Genomic DNA, 24,216 nt, shown 5'->3' with positions numbered 1-24,216 from the left:
TGTAGGCCAGGGTGGGGGGATCGCTTGAGATCAGGAGTTCAAGACCAGCCTGAGCAAGAGTGAGACTCTGTCTCCACTAAAAAAATAGAAAAAAAAAATTATCTGAGTAACTAAGTATAGAAAAAATTAGTGGGGCATGGTGGCATGCACCTGTAGTCCCAGTTACTTTTGGGAGGCTGAGGCAGGAGGATCCCTTGAGCCCAGGGGGTTGAGGTTGCTGTGAGCTAGGCTGACGCCACGGCACTCTAGCCTGGGCAACAGAGCAAGGCTCTGTCTCAAAAAAGAAAAAAAGTTTCCTGTAGAGTCATACAATAGAAATTGTATGACAATGAAAATGCTGAGTGAAAAAGCAAAGCTTAGAAGAAATATAGAATAATTCTAATTACATAAAGCTCACAAACATGCAAAACTAATATATTGTTTGGGGATAAAAACGTGTTCAAATTATAAAGAAAAATAAGAGAATGATAAATATAATATTTGGGGAGCAGTTAGTTACTAGTAATAGTTACCTCTGAGAGAGACAGGAAAGGGATGCAATATGGAGGAACATGCAGAGGATGTGATGTTCTCTTTCTTACGCTAGGAGGTGGGTGCAAAGTCTTACAAATGTATTCTTAATCTGTATACATGCATTATTAATATTCTTTTATAGCCACTAAATATTTAATAACACTTTTTAAAAATAAGAACTTTTTATTATTTATTTATTTGAGACAGGGTCTTGCTCTGTCGCCCGGGCTACAGTGCACTGGCATCATCAAATGATTCTCCTACCTCAGCCTCCGGAGTAGCTGGGACTACAGGCATGTGCCACCATGTCTGGCCAAAAACTACTTTTTAAAGCGTCAAGAAACTTAGACATTATACACAAGGGGTAAGGCTACAACCCCAAGGCATTTGACTTGTCACCTCTCTTGGAAGAACTAGGAAGTTGAGGCAGATGTTCTGGACAGAGGGCAGGATAGGAGTTTGAGGTCTGCTCTGTTCACCTCTCTCATGCTGGGCTCTGGAAGGGGTGGGAAAGAGAGAGGAGGGGAGGGGAGGGCTTATCTCAGGCTGCCAGGGTTTTATTGCATTTGCAAAACTGTCTGCAGATGCAGCATGAGATAAAGAGCTCCATCCACAACCACCTACCACACGGCTGATTGCCCTGGCAGCCACGCCTGCCAGATAACATCTTTAATATCCAGGGGGAAATGAATTCCCCCATTTAGTCTGTCCATCTGGCCTAGTCTCTCACCACAATCAGTTTATCTAGCAGAGCTGCCTCCCCTGGTAGAGAGGAGAAATTGTTCTGCAAATGAGCTTTCCATCACATCTGAGAAAGCACTGTCAAAGTGGCAGGGCCTGGGTGTTAGTCATTCCTTATCTCCTCCTTCCCCCATTCACCTTTTATGGATGGTTTCTGCATTAGAGCTGTGCTAGGCACAGGGGACATGGAGATGAAGCAGGGATTAACCCCATCCTGGAAGAGTGAGCAGTCCGGTGGGGTAGACAGACTAGAAAGCAAATAATCACAGAACCAAGTACAATAGAGGTAACAGCCTCAGGAACAAAGAAAGATAAAAAGATTAATTCCACCAAGGTGGTGATCTGTCTGGGAAGGTTTCTCAGAGGAAATGAGCTTTTATTTCCTCAGAAATAAAGTTAATATTTTTTATTACATAAGTGATGCATATTTATTACAGAAAAGTGAGAAAAATACTGGAAAAAGATATTAAAAACACTCTTTTCTCACCACCAAAACAATCATAGTTAATCCCTTAATGTATCTCAAAAGGGACTAATTGAACTGAATCTTTAAAAATGAGTAGGAGTTTCCAGTCCCATCTGGGTCGCCAAAAATAAAAAATAAAAATAAAAAGTAAAAAAAATGAATAGGAGGTATTGGCGAAGTTCTATTCCTTAAACTGTGGTAGGTACCTCAATGCACCTACAGTGCTTCTTTACAATGCACATATACATTAAATGTTGTTTTTTTATTTTTTTGAGACAGAGTCTCGCTCTGTCACCCTGGCTAGAGTGCTGTGGCGTCAGCCTAGCTCACAGCAATCTCAAACTCCTGGGCTCAAGCAATCCTTCTGCCTCAGCCTCCTGAGTAGCTGGGACTACAGGCATGTGCCACCATGCCCGGCTAATGTTTTTCTATATATATTTTTAGCTGTCCATATAACTTCTTTCTATTTTTAGTAGAGACGGGGTCTCGCTCTTGCTCAGGCTGGTCTCGAACTCCTGACCTTGAGCAATCCACCCGCCTCGGCCTCCCAGAGTGCTAGGATTACAGGCGTGAGCCACCACACCCGGCCTAAATGTATTCTTATATGTGTAAAATATCTCACAATTAAAAGGTAAATAAATATAAGACCTAGTCAAGTGTTTTGGGAGGACAGGCCTAGGTATTTCAGCTGTCACTAAACTAAATTTTAACTCTTAAGAAATGTTAGGCCAGAAGGAGTGGCTCACACCTGTAATCCCAGCCCTATGAGAGGCCGAAGCAGGATGATCACTAGAGGCCAGGAGTTCCAGACCAGCCTGAGCAACATAATGAGATACCATTTCTACAAAAAATTTTAAAAATTATCCGGGTGTGGTGGCGTCTACCTGTAGTCCCAGCCACTTGGGAGGCCGAGGAAGGAGCATCGCTTGAGCCCAGGAGTTTGAGGTTGTAGTGAGCTAAGATGATGCCACTCTACTCCGGCCTGGGCAACAGAGTGAGACCCTGACTCAAAAAAAAAAAAAATGACAATAAAATTAGAATCATAGTCCATAAAATCATAGTCTCCTTAGTTTCCAGAAATACAAGAATTTGCACAAAATCACAACAGTAAAATGGACTTATAAAAGAATCTATGGGTCACTAGTGGACACAAAAACTGATCAACACAGACAAAACAAATTAAACAAAACCTGAAATGGTTCTCAATCAAATGTTAAAAAACATTATCATCAGATAAATAAATTTCAAAGATTCTATCCATTCTGGAATAGAAAAAGTTTATATTAACCTGTCCCTGGTTAATGTAGAAACGAGAAAGTTAGGTTTAAGATTTTTTAGTGCTGGGTGTGCAGCTATAACTTAAGTGTCATCTGGCAGATGCTGGCCCTGGGGAATCGGGGGACCTCTTGTGGGTAAGCAATAATTTATCTGTTCTCATTCGATCTTAGCGCTATTTTCAAAGGCGCTATCGTTGGGGCTTAGTACATGGTTTGAGTAAAACACCTGTAAACGATTAAATTAAGCTGAAATGAAAGAAGTCTGAGCCATGACAGTGTCAAGGAAAGGTGGTTTTCCTGGTAGAGAAGGGGTCAAGCGAAGTAGAAGGCGTGAGTATGCTGAGTCTATTCTAGGAGCAGCAAGTAAGCTGGTGTGACTGGAGGGAAATGGAATCTCAGCTGTCCAGACCTGAGAGGTGGGGATTACAGCTCGAGTGTCCAGCCCAAGAAACCTACCAGCTGGCCTGCCTTTTTCCCTCCCTTCTCCCGGCTTCCGGGTTCCCCTTTCCCGCTCACTACTGGCTCCGCCCCTCCGGCGCACCCGCGGCCCCGCCCAGCGAGGACAGCAGGGGCCGGAGGCGGAGCCTGTGTGGTCATCTCACTGCGCCTTCCTGCGGTGCGCGGAGCCCGCGGCGCCGTCTGACTGACGTCACGGTTATTGACAGGCTGCGGCGTCTGCTGCCATGGTGGCTGGCGGCCGGGTAAGGATCTGGGTTGCTCCCCTGCCAGGCCAGAGCGCCTTCGGGGACACGGGGGAGGCCAGGAGTTTGCAGGAGGGTGGCGGGTTTGTTGTCTGCGGTGTGGTGAGGCTGAGGTGGGGGCTGAAGGCTCAGAAACTGGACTCAGTGAACCGGGTCGGGAGTGTGCTGGAGGAGAGGCTACGTCCAGGCTGGGTGAGAGACGAGGTAGTCAGGCCCAGGGGGCTGGAGGAATTCCTAGGGTCCACATTGGGGTGAGCGTAGTCAGGGTCTAGGCAGGGTTCGGCCTTGCGGGGTGAGTTTACCAGGCTCATGAATCTCCCCCCGCTCGCCCGCGGTGGCTTACGCGGGCTACAGGTGCAGCATGTCTAGACTGGGGGCCCTGGGCGGTGCCCGTGCGGGTCTGGGACTGCTGCTGGGCACCGCCGCTGGCCTTGGATTCCTGTGCGTCCTTTACAGCCAGCGATGGAAACGGACCCAGCGCCATGGTCGGAGCCAGAGCTTGCCCAACTCCCTGGACTACACGCAGACTTCAGAGCCCGGACGCCAGGGTAGGAGTCCCTCTCCTCAGACCGCGGTCACTGCCCACTAATGGGTCTGGGGTCCGGACTGCTTTTGGTAGAGCCTGTGGGAGGGGGGTGCCCGAGGGCTTCACTTTTTTGGAAAACTTATTGAAAAGGAAGTCTTCGTTTTCTGTACTCTTTCCCTATATTTCCAGGAAATTGTGAAGACTATTTAGCTTTCACTTTTAGTTCTGGCTACAGTAGTGCTATATGTGTATTAAAGGCACTTTCTTAGTCTTGGGTGAGGTGTATAATAAATAGAAGAAAAATCCAAAAGAAGACCAAAGGAATAATAATCTTGCAGGGATTAAAAGTCATGAGGTTTACATATTGTGACTTAGAACTTGAAGGAACTTGGAGACTATTTAATCCAAGTTTTATTATCCTTCTTATGAGGAAACTGAGATTCAAAAAGATTGTGTAACTTTCCTGAGATTGTCACAGAGTAAGTGGCAAGGTTGGGCCTGGGCACCTGGCCCAGTAGACTTTCCACAGCATGGGGCTAGGAGAATACTTCAGCTGAAGCTTAGTGTGACTGGAAGCCAGCCACAGTTGAAATGGGTAGTACTTTCAGTTTTGCAAAACTTTCAGGTGAATGCCTTTGAGCAAAGCATTTAGGGCTAATTCAAACCACTCCTCTCATCTTTGTGTGATTAGGGGAGTGGTTAGATTATCTCACCCCTATGTTAATTGGAAATGAGTGTTTTCTCTGATTGCCAATGTTAGATGGTTTGGAAAAGTTTGTTTTGGAAGAGTTTTCAAATAGTTATCACCTTAGATTGCAACTGATTTGTCAGCATTTTATAATCTGGTGGTAACCTAGTATTGCAGGTATGCTTGTCATTCCTTCCCTTTTCTTGTGTTTTGTTAATTTGTTTGTAATGTCTTAGCAGTATTTCTTCTCCTGAGGTTGGGAGAAAGTGGCCACATGCCCAGGGATCTTTCCTACTCTATATTCTGGAACATTTTTCTGGGTAGTTACTTGGAGCTTGTTACCACGACTTAGCTGTGAACATATGCTATCTGAGCCTCAAGGGTCTTCTCTGTAAATTGAACTCCATTGAGAAGCAAGTGTTCTTGAATTCTAGGCGCAAGATCTTTTCCTCCTCATAATCCCGTGGGTGTCACTGTCTCCTGTTCCCCTTCCCTCAGTGATGCTGTTGCGGGCCGTCCCAGGTGAGGCTGGAGATGCTGCGGTGCTGCCCAGCCTTCCACAGGAAGGGCAGGAGAAGGTGCTGGACCGCCTGGACTTTGTGCTGACCAGTCTTGTGGCACTGCGGCGGGAAGTGGAAGAGCTGAGGCGTAGCCTGCAAGGGCTTGCTGGGGAGATTGTTGGGGAGGTCCGGTGAGTAATGCAGCCTCCTCTCCTGCATTGCCCCCCATCCTCAACTTTTCCCTGCCCTTACAGCTTTCTCAGCTGAAGTATGTTCTGGCCTTTGATGTCCGTCTCAAAGAAACCAGTTTTATAGCTTCAAACCTAACTTGGGGGGAAGCTGTACGTTTGGTACCTGGCCTTGTGTGAGCTCCTTGCTGCTTCTGGGCCCATGGTCTGTAGCAGCTGAAACTTTGTTCTGCCTAATCTAGTCTGCGCCTATGTAGTCTGGGCTCAGGGAGCTGCTCTTCTTGACCTCCTAAGGGTAGAGACCCGGGATTTTCTCTGCTCTTGGCCCTTTAATGAAGGGCCAAGTAAGAAGCTCCCCCAGAGTAAGGGGAAAGACAGGCTGGACGGAGCCTGATGGTACCCTCTGGAATGGGGCCTGCTTTCCAGATCTCACATGGAAGAGAACCAAAGAGTAGCTCGGCGGCGAAGGTTCCCGTTTGCCCGGGAGAGGAGCGACTCCACTGGCTCCAGCTCTGTCTACTTCACGGCCTCCTCGGGAGCCACGTTCACAGATGCTGAGAGCGAAGGGGGGTGAGTTGTCTCTCCTGGAGGCAGCTGTGGCTGCAGCCAGGTTGTGTTTTGTAAAAGTATTATTTATCCATGGAAAATTCAAACCAAGCTGCTGTAAATAATTTTTGGAACAAGGTGTAAGGTATAAATAAATACAGAGTGCTCGCTTCGGCAGCACATATACTAAAATTGGAACGATACAGAGAAGATTAGCATGGCCCCTGCGCAAGGATGACACGCAAATTCGTGAAGCGTTCCATATTTTTTTCAAAACAATCATTAAAAGTTGTTGTTTTAGTAATATCCAAATAAAGAAAAGGTATAAAGCAGCAAAAATAAATAAATAAATAAATAAATAAATACAGAACATTTGAAACCAAAAAAACCCTCAATTTATGCCATTCTGACAAATGGAATTAACAGTGGCTATTATTTGCCTCTGTTATTTTCTTCTGAAAATATTTTTACATAGTTATTATATGTTTTTATTAGCTTGGGCATTTTCCTGTGTTATCACAAGGACTTTATAAGCATTGTTTCATGACTTTGTTCCTTTCCTTGAGTGGCTGAGATGGGTATACAGAGATCTCTAAGTGGGAAGTGGGCTCACCCTCTGTGAATCACCCTCTTCCCGCAGGAAAGCCCTGCTCCTGCTCCCTTGCATATTTACAAGTGAGAGGTGACCATGCTGAGTTCTTAGTGGCCCAGCAGTCCTGACGATAGGGCTTTCTGTGAGGTGAGGCAGCAGGAAGAGTGTGGTGGACAGCTGTCTCCAAGTTTGGTCAGGCTGAGTGCTTTTTGATTTTAAATCACTAGCACCACTTTGAAACTTTGGTCCCAAGGACAGAGTCTGATGCTGTTAATGGCAGTATCTGCCCTTGTCTGCTGCTAGCTGTCGTCATCCAGCATGAGATACAAAGGCTAATCTCTCCTTGCCCAACCTTTCTTTCTCCTCAGAAAAAAAGTTGGTGCAGAGAACAGCCAAGGTATGCCGGGTCAGAGGAATTAGCTATAAACATGCACGTGGAAACAAGTAAAAATCAGCCAGGGATTTTTTCAAAGATAATCATTGAGGATTGTTCCTCTTTAGCTGAAACACCTTATAACACTACCTACCATTTAGTCTTTCCTTCTGATGTACACCATGCTAAGCACTTTAGGGCTATTTCCTCACTTAACCCTGTGACGTGGATACTGCTCTTCTGTTTCTCAGGTGGAGAACTTGAAGCTTAGTGGGATTTGATGCCCAGACCAGGGTTGTACAGTGATCCAGTGCAGACTTAGCCTGTCTGACACTGAGTCCCATTCTGACAGCTGGGCTCGTCTGCAGGGGTGTGAGGGTCTATGATCCGAGGCATAGCTTGGTCATCAGGGGATGTGAGGGCTTTTGCAGGAAGATATGTAGCAGGTAGCCCTTTGGAGTTCTTCCCTTTGACTAAGCTGCCGCAGCTCACTGCCCAGGGAGGGCCTGAGACATAGCGATACAGTTTGTTCAGGACATCTTACTCAGTTAACTGCAGCCTTGTTTACTTGTTTGGGCTATTGTGTTCTCTTGCTTCTCTTTGTTTGGTTTTCTAAGAAAATTAAGAATTATGTTATAGTCATGTGTTGCTTAACAGGGATACATTCTGAGAAATGTGTCGTTAGGTGATTTTGTTGTCGGGCGAACATCATAGAGTGTACTTACACACACCTCAGTGGGATAGACTACTACATACCTAGGCTACATGGTCTAGCCTATTGCTCCTAGACTACTAACCTGTGCAGCATGTTACTGTACTGAATACTATAGGCAATTGTACCACAATGGTAAGTATTTGTATATCTAAACTTACAAAAGTTACCGTATAAAAGATTAAAAAAATGAGCTGGGTGTGGTAGCACTACTTGGGAGGCTGAGGATTGCTTGAGTCCAAGAGTTTGAGGCCAGCTTGGGCAACATAGACCCTGTTACTACAAAAAATAAAAATTAAAAAATGGTACACTTGTATAAGGCACTTACCACCGATGGAGCTTGTAGGACTGGAAGTTGCTCTGTGTGAGTGAGTGGTGAGTGAATATGAAGGCCTAGATTACTTGTACACTGCTGTACACTTAGGCTACACTAAATTCATAAAAATATTTTTCTTCAGTAATAAACCTTAGCTTTACTGTAACTTTTTTTTTTGGAGACAGAGTCTTGCTTTGTTGCCTGGGCTAGAGTGTCGTGGTGTCAGCCTAGCTCACAGCAAGGTCAAACTCTTGGGCTTAAGCAATCCTTCTACCTCAGCCTCCCGAGTAGTTGGGACTACAGGCATGCGCCACTATACCTGGCTAATTTTTTTTTATATACATTTTTAGTTGTCCAGATAATTTTCTATTTTTAGTAGAGATGGGGTCTCACTCTTGTTCAGACTAGTCTCAAACTCCTGACCTCAGGTGATCCTCCTGCCTCGGCCTTCCACAGTGCTAGGATTACAGGCGTGAGCCACTGCTCACTGTAACTTTTTTACTTTATAAATTTGAAATTTTAAAAACTTTTTGACTCTTTTGTAATAACACGCATTATGTAGGTGTACAAAAGTATTTCCTTTATTTATATCCTTATTCTCTATGCTTTTTTTCTATTTTTAATCTTTTTTTCCCTTCTACACTTTTCTCATTAAAAACTAAGATGTAGGCTGGTCACAGTGGCTCATGCCTTTAATCCTAGCACTTTAGGAGGCCAAGGCAGGAGGATCGCCTGAGACCGGCCTGAACAACATAGACACCCATCTCTACAAAAATAGAAAAATTAGCTGGACATGGTGGTGTGTGCCTATAGCCCCAGCTACTCAGGAGGCTGATGCTCAGGAGGATCACTTGAGCCCAGGACTTTGAGGTTGCAGTGAGCTATGATTGTGCCACTGCCCTCATGCGCCAGCAACAAAGAGAGACTCTGTCTCAACACACACACACACACACACACACACACACACACACACACACACACACACACAAGCTGTCATCTGCTATGACAACAATGCCTTCTTCTGGAATACCTCCTGAAGGACCTGCCTGAGGCTGTTTTACAGTTAACTTTTTTTTTTTTTTTTTTTGAGACAGAGTCTCACTCTGTTGCCCGGGCTAGAGTGAGTGCCGTGGCATTAGCCTAGCTCACAGCAACCTCAGACTCCTGGGCTTAAGTAATCCTACTGCCTCAGCCTCCCGAGTAGCTGGGACTACAGGCATGCGCCACCATGCCCGGCTAATTTTTTTTTTCTATATATATTTTAGTTGGCCAGATAATTTCTTTCTATTTTTAGTAGAGACGGGGTCTCACTCTTGCTCAGGCTGGTCTTGAACTCCTGAGCTCGAGCGATCCACCCGCCTCGGCCTCCCAGAGTGCTAGGATTACAGGCGTGAGCCACCGCACCCGGCCCAGTTAACTTCTTTTTAATAAGTTGGAGTATACTCTAAAATAATGGCAAAAAGTATATTAAATACTAGGCGATAAGAATTTTTCAGCTCCATTATAATCTTATGCGATTGCCATTTTATATGCAGTCCATCCTTGACTGAAACATTGTTATGCAGCACATGCTGTACTCTCCTGTTCCATGTCACTGCCATTGGTCACCAGTGCTGGATTTGATTACTTCTCAGGTGCCTATTGAAACAAGGGGAGTCTTGGGGAAACCCTCTAGCCCTCCATTTGTAACTACCATTGCCTGGGTTGTCTGATCCCTGTTACCTGTATTCTCCAGGGCTAGCAGAAGTTGCCCTTTTCTATTCAATTTACCTAAATGGCTCTGGGCCAGGAGACAATTCCAGAGGCTGTGTTAGAGGAGGGGGCAAAAATGAAATTAATACTGGACACAATTGAATCGAAAAGAGAGGAATGAAGTAGTTGATAGTGGGCACTGAGACTTAAAAAGCATCTCTGCAACCCAAGGAAGCAAGTGTCTCGGGTGGGGAATTGACATTTGAACTTTGTAATGGGGTACAGGAGAGGTCACAGCTCTGCCCAAGATCAGGATGTGGAACTCAAGGCCCTTAACAATGACCTAAAGAAGTTGTACAAACTTCTGGGGTTGGTGAGAGCCAGAGTGGTTAACCAGGAATGCTTGTGGTTCCTTCACTGTTGGGGGCTCACTGGGGTTCACTAGGGCACAGTAGTAGGGCAGGGCTTCCAGCCACCTGGGATGGGAAGGGTGGCTTTCTTTTTCTTTATTTTTTTTAGAGACAGGACCTCACTCTGTCACCTGGTCTGGAGTGTAGTGGCGCCATCATAGTTCCCTGTAATCTTGAACTGGGCTCAGTTGATCCTCCCAATTCAGCCTCCCGAGTAGCTGGGACTACAGGTACATGCCACCACACCCAGCTAGGTTCTTCTTAATTATAGCTCTAGCAGGCTCAGCCCCGTGACTGATCCTGTGGCCTGTGAAAGCCAGTAGTGGTGCAACACTCTGGTTTAGCTGGTTGCTAGTTAGGGCAGCGGCCATGGCAAACGATTCTTTTTGCCACGGTCAGTGCTGTATTGGTTAAAGGGGAATTCTGGGAGAAGTGCACAAACTCTGAAATGGCTTTGAACATGTGGGCCTTGGGGCAAGGAAAGCAAGGCAGGGGCTGCTCTGTTTCACTGAAGACTATCTTCCCACTTTCTTCTAAATAAAATAAAATAAAATAACTTTGAGCTCCCAGGAGATTGACCGAGTGTGGCAGAGGCAGAATGATTGTGCCTGTCTGTGGACTTGTTCCCTGGGCACTGTACCAAACACAGCTTGAGTTCTTGTCAGAACCCAATTTGTCTTAAAACACTAGCTCCTCCAGCAAACCTTCCCAGGGAGCCCAGCTAAGAGACTGCCTGCACCATCTTCCTCTTCACTCCTTCTTGGGCATTTGTCTCCCCACCCACTGACAGCCTCTTAGGGCCCGAGCCCATATGCCTGGTCACGTTGGTATGGTTCACACTCAGCCCCTCTAATGGGCTTAGGCAGAGTTGAAAGAAGCTTAAGAGGGGATGTGTGTGTAACTGCGTCCTTGATCATTGACTGTGGAACAGAGGAGGCTAAGTGGGCCTCCTTGCTCAGAGGGAGCCTGGGGTCTCCAGCCCACAGTGGGAACAGTGTGTTCCTTCTGAGTGCACAGGTCCAAAGGGCCTTTTCAAAGGTCCCCACTTGCCCTTGGCAGATTGCAAAAGCCTCAGGGTATGTTAAATGAAAGGGCCGCAGAAGGGTGGTTTTCTCCAGGGGCTGGGTCGCTAGTCTGGGAGGCAGAAGGTGTGAGAATGCGTAAATGCCGTAGCGCTGGCACATGATTTTAATCTCTCCTGAGAGCCCCCAGAAGTCCATGGGGCTGATGCCAGGTGGTGGGTTTTCAGACTGGTGAGGCAGAGCTCCTTGAAGTGAGGCTGAGGTACGATTAAAGTCGTCTTTGTGCCAGCCTCGCCAGAGCCTCCCTGCCTCAAAGGGCTCTGCCAGCTCTCACTCTGTAGGTGGCAGCAAGGCCCCTCCTGACCTCTGCATCTCGTTGGCTCTGTGAGCTCCGGCCTTTAGGACCCAGAGGGATGGCAGCATTGTAGGACTGTCCTCCTGGCTCAGGGCCCAGGGGAGATTGTGCTGACGCCAGTGCTCTAGTAGGGAAAGGAGCAGTGGTCCCTCCGTGGGAGTGCCGCAGGCACAGAGACTCCTGTTTGGAACTCATCGGCTGAGGCAGCGCTCAACCCAGCAGCAAAGAGGGTCTCCCCCTCTTCTAGCAGAGGGAGATAAGGAGACTCAAACTTTCCACTCTAGGTAAACTGTTTACCCATTTTGCCTTTGGGCCTGGCTGGGCAGAGTAGACTCTGGTTTGATTTTCTCATTTGGGACAGGTTCACTTGGGAGTTTCTTTCCGTTGCCCATGTGGTCTTGTTCATCACTACCCAGTTTGGTTGTGAAATCTGGTGTAACTTTTCTTTGTCCCTTTAATTTCTAGTTTCTAATGCAAATTGCAAGACGGGAAGATACTTGGATAACCTTTTACAAAAACAAAGTGAGACTCGGTGCAGTGGCTCACGCCTGTAATCCTAGTACTTTAGGGAGGCTGAGGCAGGAGGATTGCTTGAGGTGAGGAGTTCAAGACCAGCCTGAGGAACATAGTGAGAGATCATCTCTACAAAAAATAGAAAAATTAGCTGGGTGTGGTGGTGCCATGCACCTGTAGTCCCAGCTACTTGGGAGGCTGAAGCAGGAGGATTGCTTGAGCTCTGGAGTTTGAGGTTGCAGTGAGCTACAATGACGCTATTGCTCTTATGATCTGAGCCCAGGCAACAGAGCAAGACCTTGTCTCCAAAAAAACAAAACAAAAAAAAAACCAAGGTGAGGTTAGGAAGAGTTTTTTTTTTCTTTCCCCCTGAGACAAGATCTTGCTCTGGAGCCTGCAGTGCAGTGGTGCAATCATAGCTTACTGCAGCTTCAAACTCTTGGGCTCAGGTGATCCTCTTGTCTCAGCCTTAAGAGTAGCTAGGACTACAGGCATATGCCACTGCACCCAGCTGACTTTTTTGTAGTTAGGAGGTCTAACTATGTTGCTCAGGCTGGTCTCAAGCAACCCTCCTACCTAGGCCTCCCGTAGTGCTGGGATTACATGCATGAGCCATCATGCCCAGCCAGGAAGGTTTTAAATGCCTTACAATACCTTCTTGTAGTAGATGTTCCTGGGGTCCCTTTTTTAGATGTGACTTGAAGCTCCTCTATAAGGACGCAATCAGCATGGACTGGGCCCCAGGTCTGGGTGCTCACTTGGTAACTTCCAGAGCCTGTCCCCCTGCCCCTTATTGTCTCTGGTTTTCTAGAAGAGGAAGATGGCACTTCTGCCTGTGACATTCACCCCAACTTTAGGCTATCTCGTATTGACTTTATTCGTAGACATTTCCCTCATCTCTCCTTTGGCTCTGTTTTACTCCCGCCATAGGGCACCTGCTCTTATCTTTTATTTCAGGATAGAGGAAGGCTTATCACTAAATGATCCTAAGCTATTCCCTATGTTTCAGGACCTTCTGGCTCTGACAGACCCTGCTTTTCCCTCCCTCAGTCTAGAGAGCTCTCTGGTGTCTGCTCCTGGCTGCTGGAAGTCCTACCTTCTCCCTTGCTCAGTTACTGTATGATTCAGTTGGCAGTTAGGGAAGTACGCTGATGGCAGTCAAGATCAAAGAGAAACTCGGCTTCCTCTTCAGTGGGTGCATCAGGGTTGGGGCTTCCTAGGAGCCCAGAAATACCTTCCCAAGGGGTCTGTCTGCATTTTCTTCCTCTCCTGCTTCCAGCTGCAAAGTGCCCATACTACCTCCCTTTACACCCCCAAGGTTCTCAGGGACTACTCCTGTTGTGGTTTAGGTTTGGTTCTTGACTTGGGTCAGAGACACAAGTTTGAGAAAGAAAATGTGCGTATGTGTGGCTGCCCATGGCCCCAGAGGCTGGCATGCACGCATGTTGGTTCTGGCAGGTGTCCTTGGCTGATAAAACAGGAATTGACAAATCTGTACGCTAGTAATCAGTCTAGCTCAGGAGCTCAGCTCCACCTACATCCTAAGATTTTTATCTTAAACATTTTTACTTAGAATATATGCTTACTGAAGCAATCATATACTATTAAAATTTAGAAGAAAAATTACCCTTAATTCATCTGCCCTAAGAGATCTACTGGCAACATTTCGTACATAACTTTCTTGGCTTTTTCTTTTTTTCTATTTTCTGGTAGATTTGGTGGTGGCTAAACAAGGGGGTTCTCAGATTGGCCCTGACTGCCACAGGGCTCCAACTGGTTGACTGCTTTTTCCCTCCTGGATCATTTTCCCAACCCATAGTTCCTTAGGAAGCTTTCCCTTGAAGACGAATTTCTACCCTTAAGATGTAGAAATGACTGTTATTGGTACTTTGAAGGACAGTGCCACATAGGGTCCCTCTTTGGGGCTGGGGGATAGGCCCTCGAGGCTCAGAGCTGAATAATCCCCTCCATTGACCCTGTCACTTACATTTCTTTGCCAGTTATACAACAGCCAATGCCGAGTCTGACTACGAGCGAGACTCTGACAAGGAGAGTGAGGATGCGGAAGATGAAGTGAGCTGCGAGACCGTGAAGATGGGGAGAAAGGATTCTCTGGACCTGGAGGTGGACATGGAGGCAGCATCGGGTCTGGTACCCAGTGCTCTGGAGGCTGGAGGTTCCCTGGGCCTGGAGGATGTGCTGCCCCTCCTGCAGCAGGCGGACGAGCTGCACCAGGGCGATGAGCAGGGCAAACGGGAGGGCTTCCAGCTGCTGCTCAACAATAAGCTGGCGGTGAGGCTCCAGCTGCCTGCTTCCCTCCCTCCCTCAGCTCCTGACCCCCAGGGAATGAAGGAAGGTCCATGTGGTTGCTGACCCTGCACGGTGACGCGGGAAGGAAAGTGGGGGTGAGATGGCTGGTTCTGCATCTGGCCCGCAGGTTGCACATCCTCTTCCAAGGAGGCCCAGTGTGGATCCTGGGAGCAGTGAACTGCTTGCCCCAGAGCTGCTTCCCCTCTGGGGAGGAGGAGTGCGGTCTCTGCCTCTTCTGGAGATACTGCAAAAAGAGCCCCACCTCTCACTTGTAGGGGGAAATGTGCAAAGAGCTGGAATGGGTTTTTTTTCTTTTTTTGTTTCCCTTGAGGCAAGCCCAACCTGCCTGTCTCACTTGGAAGTTTCCATCACAAGTGACGACCGTGTGGGTCACTGAACCGCAATTCCCTTCTCAGGTTCACTGACAAAATTTATGTTCACCCAGGTATAAGTGCCTCCTCAAAAGTTAGGATTTTCCCTTTTCTTGGGCAAGTTCACATTTTTTTCATGTGTCAGCGGACCTTTCTTGCTGTGCCTCATGACATCTTGGAGTTGACTTTTCCTTCTGGCAGTATTAGGCCAGCTATGCCTTCACGCTGCAATTGTGCAAGCTATTGCTAGAGATAACGTGTCATCAGTTAACTGCACGTGGGAAGGGGTGGGCAGGGGAACGCTGTGCAAAGGGGCTGGCCCAGTGTCAACGACTGTAACATACTATCTTGGAAATATGAACCTACGGTGTCGGGAGAAGGCCGGGGCCCCCATTCCTCACGGCTGAGGGAAAAGAGGACTTGACCCTTTCTGTTTGGTCTGCAGTATGGAAGCCGGCAAGACTTTCTCTGGCGCCTGGCCCGGGCTTACAGTGACATGTGTGAGCTCACTGAGGAGGTGAGCGAGAAGAAGTCATATGCCCTAAATGGTAAGTGCTGACAGTTCTTGGTAGGAAGGTGACTGACTGATTCTCGGGGTGAAGCTGGCCCATCTGCCTGGGGGAACCACCAAGATGCCGGCTGTCAGGGCTCTTGTGGCTCAGCTACTTGCTAGGGACAACCTCTGGCTCCCAAGGACCGTTGCTTCCACCTCTCAAGGAAGATAATCTTTGGTCTTCCTCGAGAAAAAAAGATTACAGTCTTTGCTCATCTGTACATCATGGTGTATAACACAGGTGCATGTTTTTATATTTTTAAAGAACTGAGGCTGGGATGCGTTTTTTTTTTTTTTTTTTTTTTTAGACAGAGTCTCGCTCTGTTGCCCAGGCTAGAGTGCCATGGCGTCAGCCTCGCTCACAGCAACCTCAAACTCCTGGGCTCAAGCGATCCTTCTGCCTCAGCCTTCCGCGTAGCTGGGACTACAGGCATGCGCCACCATGCCTGGCTAATTTTTTTATATATATTTTTAGTTGTCCAGATAATTTCTTTCTGTTTCAGGAGTTCTGGTCTTGAACTCCTGACCTTGAGCGATCCTCCCACCTCGCCTCCCAGAGTGCTAGGGGGATGTGTATGTTTTTAGAAGTAGTTGTGTCATATTAGCATCATTCTTTGTTCTTGTCCCCAACCACAAAGAGGGAGCTAAAGCCTCATTCCTTAACCTGAGGTTTTTTGCTGCTGCTTAGGAATCTGGTTTCCTTTATGGAGCCTGTGGGGCAGGTGTTCTAAGAACTGTGAGTGGAGTATGTATGATGAGCACTTAGGAGAAGCAGTTTGGGAGATTACTGCTAGCTTAGAAGTCCCTGGGATCTGCTTGGTAAGTCTACCCTGGATGGTAGGGTGCACCTGACCTGTGTCAGGCTCAGGGTTTGGCCTTGTCTGTCTTGAGATCAGAGAATCCTCTAGGGCTTCAAAAAGAGAGGCCGGGCGCGGTGGCTCATGCCTGTAATCCTAGCACTCTGGGAGGCCGAGGTGGGTGGATTGCTCAAGGTCAGAAGTTCGAGACCAGCCTGAGCAAGAGCGAGACCCCATCTCTACTAAAAAAAAAATAGAAAGAAATTATCTGGCCAACTAAAAAATATATATATAAAAAAAACATTAGCCGGGCATGGTGGCACATGTCAGTAGTCCCAGCTACTCTGGAGGCTGAGGGCAGGAGGATTGCTTAAGCCCAGGAGTTTGAGGTTGCTGTGAGCTAGGCTGACGCCACGACATTCACTCTAGCCCGGGCAACAGAGCGAGACTCTGTCTCAAAAAAAAAAGAGACTGATGTGTCCTGCCTAGCCACACACTGAGTCAGGCACCTTCAATGGGCTTCCAGGTCTGTGGTTCAGTGGATTATCTACAGTGGACTCAGGCCAGGAGCAGTGGCTCACTCCTGTAATGCCAATACTTTGGGAGGCTGAGGTGGGAGGATCGCTTGAGGCCAGGAGTTCAAGACCAGCTCGGGCAACATAGACCTTTTTGAGAACTTCGTCTCAAAACATTCTGCTTTCCCTCCTAAATTTCAGGTGAGGATTCTGATCAGCTTTTGGGCTGATTTTTGGACCGATTTTTGGACCCTTAGTGTCAACAACCTTTCCTTTGCTTCTGATCATTGATCATCTTATTAGTGCTTGTAACATGAACCCTGAAGGTAGAGGTGGGGGCAGTGGTTAGAGGAGCAGCCACAGTCAGTGACTGGTCTGGCTTCCTGAGCTTAGCACCCCTTAGCACATCTGAGCTGCTGGAGGTCAGATGACTTTGGAATGTCTTTGAAGGTCCTGCTCTGGGATTGTAGCCTTTAAAGAACTATCCTTGGGCCAGGTGCAGTGGCTCACACTGGTAGTCCTGCCACTCTGAGAGGCTAAGAGTTTGAGACCAGCCTGAGCAAGAGTGAGACCCCATCTCTACAAAAAATGGAAAAATTAGCTGGGCATGGTGGCGCATGCCTGTAGTCTCAGCTACTCAGGAGGCTGAGGCAGTAGGATCGCATGAGCCCAGGAGTTTGAGGTTGCAGTGAGCTACGATGATGCCACTGCACTCTAGCCTGGGAGCCAGAGTGAGACCCTGTCTCAAAACCAACCAACCAAAAAAACACCATCCTTGCTGGGTCTAAAGTTCATTTTGTCTATCTCTAAAAACTGGAGGCAGGCATTCTTTGGGATCTCGGGCAATATCTTAATTTACTCCACTGTCTGTCTAGCTTGGCAGGAACTGGTTGTCTTATACTTTGCTGTTACTTTCCTAATGTGACAGTGCTTTGAAGGGGGCAGAGAGAACTGCCCTAAGTGGTAGTGTCCCATATTGGTGGGGCCATATGGTCCTTCTGTTGAGAAAGGGGCATATGGAGTCTGTCACAGCATCAGTTGTTTTAAAAATGTATTTGTCATATAAACGTTAATACCATCATTATCACTCAAATGAGGCATTTTGGATTAGCCGGCCTACCACCTTAACGCATTATATTTGTTCCGTTTTCTCCACGTTCCCTCCCAAGTTCTCTTCATTTTAACCAAAGAAGTCCCATTTTGCAGTGTGTTGTTTTCTCCAGTGCACAGGCATCATGGTCCTCATCTTACAGTCTGTAGGCTCCAGTCTCCTTGATATTCTAAGGGATGACCTTTGTCATAAGTTTCCTGTGTTTGGGCTTTGATTTCTTTGTTGGAAGACTAAGAAAAAGTCACCTCTGGTCAGACCTCAGTCTATTTGGCTCTTGTGAAGGAGTTTTGGCCTAAAGCTATGATTACCACTCTTGAATCATTGATCCTTCCTGAGAACTTCGTCAAAGCTGTAAACCCTCTCTCCAGTAAAATGCACATATGCCTAAAATTTTACACAATTTGAGATTCATGGACATCCTGAAGCCTGTCCATAGACCTCAGATCAAAAACCCTCCAAAATAAAGTCCCTTGGGGAGTTTTTGATTGTTGTCGGGTCCTTTTATATTTAAAATGTTAAAATTGGCTTCAAGCACATCAGGTGGGTATTATAAAAAGAAGGTACCTGGGGCTGCTGATGACACAGATGGGGAACCTGAGGTGAAGCAGAAGTCATCCCTCAGAAGCTGTATGTGGCCTTTCATTCTGTTCCAGTTCACAACTATTCCCAAACGAGTACAAGTTGGGTAGGGATTGGTGAGAGGTAAAACAGTCATTCTTCCCACAGCTCTCCCTGTGCATTGTGCATGGGAGCCCACATCAACTCTGGATCTACATTTGTCTTACAGGAAAAGAAGAAGCAGAGGCTGCTCTGGAGAAGGGGGACGAGAGTGCTGAATGTCACCAGTGGTAATAACACGCTGCAGGGTTCTGGGAAGAGCCAGCAAGGGCCAGAGTAGAGGAAAGCCCTTTGCTCTGCTCTGGCCACAGAGGCATTTGCCAAAGGAACCAGGAGAGGGAGCTCAGGCTTGTGTTTCCACAGGCCTTACCTTCCCCACAGCCAGTTGGCCAAGTTTTCTTTGGGAGGTGCCTTGGGTGTGAGGCAAGGGCAAGTACAAGCTTTTTCCTGACGGGCTTGGAGAAATAAGTAGCCTTGTAAGAGTCATCCCAGTTACAAAACTTGTGAATTCTTGGCTCCTCACGGAGGCTGGGATAATTTGCAGCTCTGTCTTGTATCAGCTCTTCTTTCCCCTAGCTGTGATCTCTGGCTGGTGGTAGGCTTTGGCTTCTTTGCTTGGTTCGCATGAGGAAAAGTGGACGTGAACCCACCCCCAGGGAGTTCAGCGGTCAATTTATTAGCTTATAAAAAAAACTATCAGGCCTTTTTGTGGTCTCATGTCAGGTAAATTTCTGCCAACTTGCATGGGTCAGGGCCAACTCACGCCCTGGGGGCCTGGTTCGAGCATCTCAGAGCTTTAGTGAAAATGTTCCTTCCATATCGCCACCCACAGATTGTGACCTATGTGAGGGGCTGTATTTTTCCATCTGTTGCTAAAACTTTGTAGTAACCCTTTCTTGGGGGTCACTGCTTCCCTGGACTCCCAGAGATGGAAATTGGCCTCACACTTTCTTGGCTATTCCTGAGGAACAGCTATTTGGATTAAACATGGAAATGAGTCTCTGCAAGTATCTGATACAAATATACCCCAGATATTTAGCAAATATCTGAAAAAGCAACTTGGGCCTGGTTAGACACTCATCTAAGGTCAACTGCACTTCTAGGAACAGTGCTTGGCGGTGGGGGTAGTAAGACCTTGTTTTTGAAGACAGACTATGGGAAGCTGGGTGGTTTGTTGGGGTTGGCGGGTGCCGAGGATGTAGAGGGGAACAGGTCTGTCTTCCTCTGGTTCTGTTGGTTCCAAAGTTATTAGAAATTCCTAGCGTATCCCCTCCCAGTTTGACTGTACTAAGACATTGCTTTTTGTCTCCTAAGTAGACACTAAAAGAGGGACTTACTGACCTTGGGAATATGCAGATCTATCATTGGAACTTGGCAAACAATGTACCCAGTTCTCTTATACTTTGATGCTGATGATTATTTTATGACACCTGTGGCTATATTCTTTATAAGAAAGGGGAGACCTTTCCTAAATATTAAGTGTAAGGGGGAGAGTTACTGTGAAGAACCCAGCCTTTTTGTACCTAGAACACAGGGGAGAATTATAAGCCTGTGTGTTAAAGAATACTAATTGGGACCCCAGGGAATTACACACAGATGAAAACTTTATTTTCAGCTCTGGTGGAGAGGCAGGGGACAGTGCAACTAGCCTGTGGGTGGGACGTCCATTCCTTGCAGTGATGGTACTTGGCCCTTGTCCCTGAGCTTGCTGCTGCTTCTCCCCTTAGGTATGCAGTGCTTTGTGGTCAGCTGGCTGAGCATGAGGGCATCCAGAGGCGCATCCAGAGTGGCTTTAGCTTCAAGGTGAGGACGGGTTCCACCTTCCCTCGTGCTGGCCTATTCCGATTTCCTGCTCCTTCCCAGCTTGCTTTGCAGAGGCGTATTTGCCTCTCTTCCCTTTAGCAATTCTCGTGTCCGATATGAGTTTATACTTACATTTTCCCCTTAGGAGCATGTGGACAAAGCCATTGCTCTCCAGCCAGAAAACCCTATGGCTCACTTTCTTCTTGGCAGGTGGTGCTACCAGGTGAGCTGTATTCCAAGATTTTGTCCTATGACATTGATGTTCTTGCAGGAAGAATAGCATCCTTAGCCTGGTCTGGCTCAGATGCCATTTCCTTTGAATACTTACCTTGGTGGTTGGACTCAGCCCTGTTTGACTCTGTTTATTTTTAGTACAGAATATTTAGTGTTCCTAAAGATAACCTTTAGATTTTTTGGTGGCAGGTCTCTCACCTGAGCTGGCTAGAAAAAAAAACTGCTGCAGCCTTGCTTGAAAACCCTCTCAGTGCCACTGTGGAGGATGCCCTCCAGAGCTTCTTAAAGGTTACCAGGGAAGGGAGGGATGGATGGCAGCCCAAAATATCAGAGTAACCTTGTTTTTCCTAAAGACGTTATTCGGATTCCTAAGGGGAGGGATTTCTCATAGGGGGCAATTTTGTGTTTACCTGTTTTGTGGGAAAATCAGAATTACCTGCAGAACTTATTTCCTGGACCCAATCAGTCATTAGGGTGGAGACTGGAAATCTCTAATAAACTTCAGCCCAACTTGAATTTGCAAACTTCTTACTGAAATATCTTTTCTTCTCTAGGCTGAAGAACTACAGCCAGGATTTTCCAAAGCAGGAAGGGTATATATTTCCAAGGTAAACTCAACTCACCTGTCTACTTAAAAATGAAGATGTTTATGTTGACAGTATTTCTGGAAGTCCTGAAAGCACACCTACTCACGCCCTTCTAGTTTCTGATATTTCTCCCAGGTTTTCACTGTTGTCTCTTCTCAGTGCTACAGAGAACTAGAGAATAACTCTGAAGCTAGAAGGTGGATGAAGTTGGCCCTGGAACTGCCAAATGTCACTAAGGAGGTAATACATCTATAAGAGCTTTTTAAATACTGGGTTCCATCATTGAGTCATCATGTCACCTTTTTAGGAAAGAGTCTACCCCTCCTTCTAGGCTAGGATGAAGGCTCCAAGCTATCCTGAGCAAAGAGACTGTAACAGCTCAGGAAGAAAGCAGAGGGCCCCTCTTCTCTGGTTCCAGTGGGTTTGGGAAAAATTTTGAGTCCTGGATTTGTTCTCTTTCTCTCCCTAGGATTCAGCTTTCCAGCAGGACCTGGAAGAATTGGAAGTGATTTTAGGAGAATAATCAAATTTCAATGGCCTTCATGACACCACTACTTAAGGGGGGAAAAAAAAAAATCAAGGCTTTCTTCCTTAGACTCTATATTCTAATCTCTTACCTAATCTAAAACTGGGGAAGTACTTGCCTGCTCTCCCCCTTACGTGAATTTTTGAAAAATCAAGAGTAGTCTAGCACCTGCCCTAGGGTTAAGAATGGTGGAGCCCTGAAGGCTGCTAGAGCTGAGAGGATGAAGTAGCAGCACTGTGCTGGTGAAGTGGATGGACTTCAAAACACTACAGGAACAAAGCACAGAACTTGTCACTCTAATCTTTTTCACTAATACTCAACACCTATGTATACACAGTCCTAAGATCACTACTTACGGGGTAAAAGCAGAGGCCAGAACAGCCCACGGATGTTGCCGCCTTATCACCTATCATGTGGATTCTACCTGTATTTCTGGGCTGGACCACTTGACTTTGTGTCCTGGAAGCTCTTGAAATGACAGGAGTGGCATAGGGTTTATGAAACTGTAAAACAATGATCTGAAGAGTTGCCTGGAATATATTTTGGTACAAACTTGAAATAAACACATTTGATTGGAAGTGATTATATTCTCCTTTCTCTATTTCAGTTATCAGCTCTTTATTCTTGCTCGATACCTCCATACTTGTTTCCTCCTACAGAGGCTACTACACAGGTAGAAAAAAAGGGCACCAAATACTTAGTTTAGAATAAGCTCTTTGTTAATGTTCTTTCCTGTGGAAATTTTAGTTACATGTAAAATACAGGCAGAGAGCTTATTTTTAGTAATGCCCATTGCAACTAAGCAAGGCCAACAGCACAAACCATAATTCCACCTAGAAGAAAAACTGAGTTTCTAGGTCAAAGTCTCTTAAATACCTTATATAATAGTGTCCCGATCTTATAAGAGCCAACCTTTAACTCCCATTATCTGTCACTGGCTTTATACCATCCCAGGCTCATTTTGTCATATGAAAACAAAGAGGGGACCAACTAAACTCAATTCTGGGGATAAAACAGTTTTTGTGATCTAAAACCCAGATTCAGTGGGCCTGGGAATCTATAGTTTTGATAAATTGCAGGTGATTCTGCTTTTCCCCACAGAACAGGCAAACACAAATTGCTTCCTCCCCTTAAGATTTCCAATAACGTCCTCAGGAAGAAAAGGTTACTCTGGTATTTTGGGCTGCCATCCATCCCTCCTTCCCCTGATACCTTTAGAAAGCTCTGGAGGGCGTCCTCCACAGTGGTGCTGAGAGAGTTTTCAAGCAAGGCTGCAGCAGTTTTTCTTTCTAGCCAGCTCAGGTGAGGGACCTGCCACCAAAAGATTAAGGTGTGAATAAAATGTTTTAAAGGTGGTTTGTCAGCTGGGCGCAGTGGCTCATGCCTATAATCCTAGCACTTTGGAAGGCCGAGGCAGGAGGACTGCTTGAGCTCAGGAGTTCAAGACCAGCCTGAGCAAGAGCAAGACCCTGTCGCTACTAAAAATATAAAAATTAGCCAGGCATGTGGTGTGTGCCTGTAGTCCCAGCTACTCGGGAGGTTGAGGCAGGAGGATCACTTTAGCCCAGGAGTTTGAGGTTGCTGTTAGCTAGGCTGATGCCATGGCACACTGCTCAGGGCAACGGAGTGAGACTCTGTCTCAAATAAGTAAAAAATAAAGCTTATTTGTCTTTAAGAACACTGAATATTCTGTACCGAAAACAAACGGTCAAACGGGGCTGGGTCCAACCACCACCACCAGTATTCAAAGGAAATGGCACCTGAGCCAGACCAGGCTGAGGACTCTGTTCTTCCTGCAAGAACATCAGTGTCATAGGATACTTAGGACCATTCCACTATAGTAACCATTTTAATATGTATAATATACCTTTATAGCATTATGTTGTATACCTTAAATATACACATTAAAAAAAAAAAAAAAAAAAAACCAGAAACTGAGCACTTTGGGTAAGATCTGGATTAGAAGTCCTAACTAGTGAAGACACTAGAATTTGACAGAAGAAAAATAGGAGAAATGAGGTAAAGTACATACACTTAGGAAAAAAGAATCCTGTAAACCCACTTGGTACCTACTTTCCAGGGACACTGACAAGGCTACTTTTATTTCAGTCCTTGATTCTTAATCTTTAAATTTAGGGAATAGAGCTACTTTTAAGACAAAAGCTAGGCGGCACAGTGGCTCATGCCTGTAATCCTAGCACTCTGAGAGATGGGAGGATTGCTTGAACTCAGGAGTCCGAGACCAGCTTGAGCAAGGGCTAGATTCTGTCTCTACAAAAAATAGAAAAATTAGCCTGGTTTGGTAGCGCGGGCCTGTAGTCCCAGCTACTTGGGAGGCTGAGGCAGAATTGCTTGAGCCCAGGAGTTCAAGGTTGCAGTGAGCTATGATGATGCCACTGCACTCCAGCCTGGCAGACAGAGTGAGACCCTATCTCAAAAAAAAAAAAAAAAAAACAAAAACAAAAACAAAAGCTACATTAAATTGACTTGTGTCTTCCTATCTCCCTATATACAGTGGGACCAACATAGGCAGCAAGAGAGATGTTCACTCCCTTTCCTCCCAATACTAAGTGAGAGGCCCTTTGAAATTTGGAGAGTTGGTTAAAACTTTATCTCGAGTAGAAGTTTGAAAGGAAGAGAAATATTTCAAACCACTGAAG

The 24,216-nt window shown here is 46.4% G+C and overlaps 1 protein-coding gene and 1 non-coding gene across 2 annotated transcripts; both read left to right on the top strand.

Moving 5' to 3' along the window:
* The first annotated feature begins 3,581 nt into the window (after positions 1–3,581).
* Positions 3,582–22,138, top strand: RMDN3 (regulator of microtubule dynamics 3). The gene is made up of 13 exons (XM_045534860.1): positions 3,582–3,698; positions 4,053–4,246; positions 5,411–5,603; positions 6,027–6,170; positions 14,132–14,423; positions 15,258–15,360; positions 18,576–18,636; positions 20,134–20,209; positions 20,355–20,432; positions 20,633–20,731; positions 20,998–21,051; positions 21,190–21,270; positions 21,500–22,138. The coding sequence occupies exons 2-13, from the start codon at positions 4,060–4,062 to the stop codon at positions 21,551–21,553; spliced, it is 1,422 nt and encodes a 473-aa protein (XP_045390816.1). The 5' UTR covers positions 3,582–3,698; positions 4,053–4,059; the 3' UTR covers positions 21,554–22,138.
* On the top strand, positions 6,309–6,415 carry LOC123631063. The gene has a single exon (XR_006732941.1). It is a non-coding gene; the product is annotated as a U6 spliceosomal RNA (small nuclear RNA).
* Positions 22,139–24,216: the final 2,078 nt, after the last annotated feature.

Source organism: Lemur catta, chromosome 1 (assembly GCF_020740605.2).
Source record: "Lemur catta isolate mLemCat1 chromosome 1, mLemCat1.pri, whole genome shotgun sequence".
NCBI classification, from domain to species: domain Eukaryota; kingdom Metazoa; phylum Chordata; class Mammalia; order Primates; family Lemuridae; genus Lemur; species Lemur catta.
This window is presented reverse-complemented; position numbering and strand designations above follow the sequence as displayed.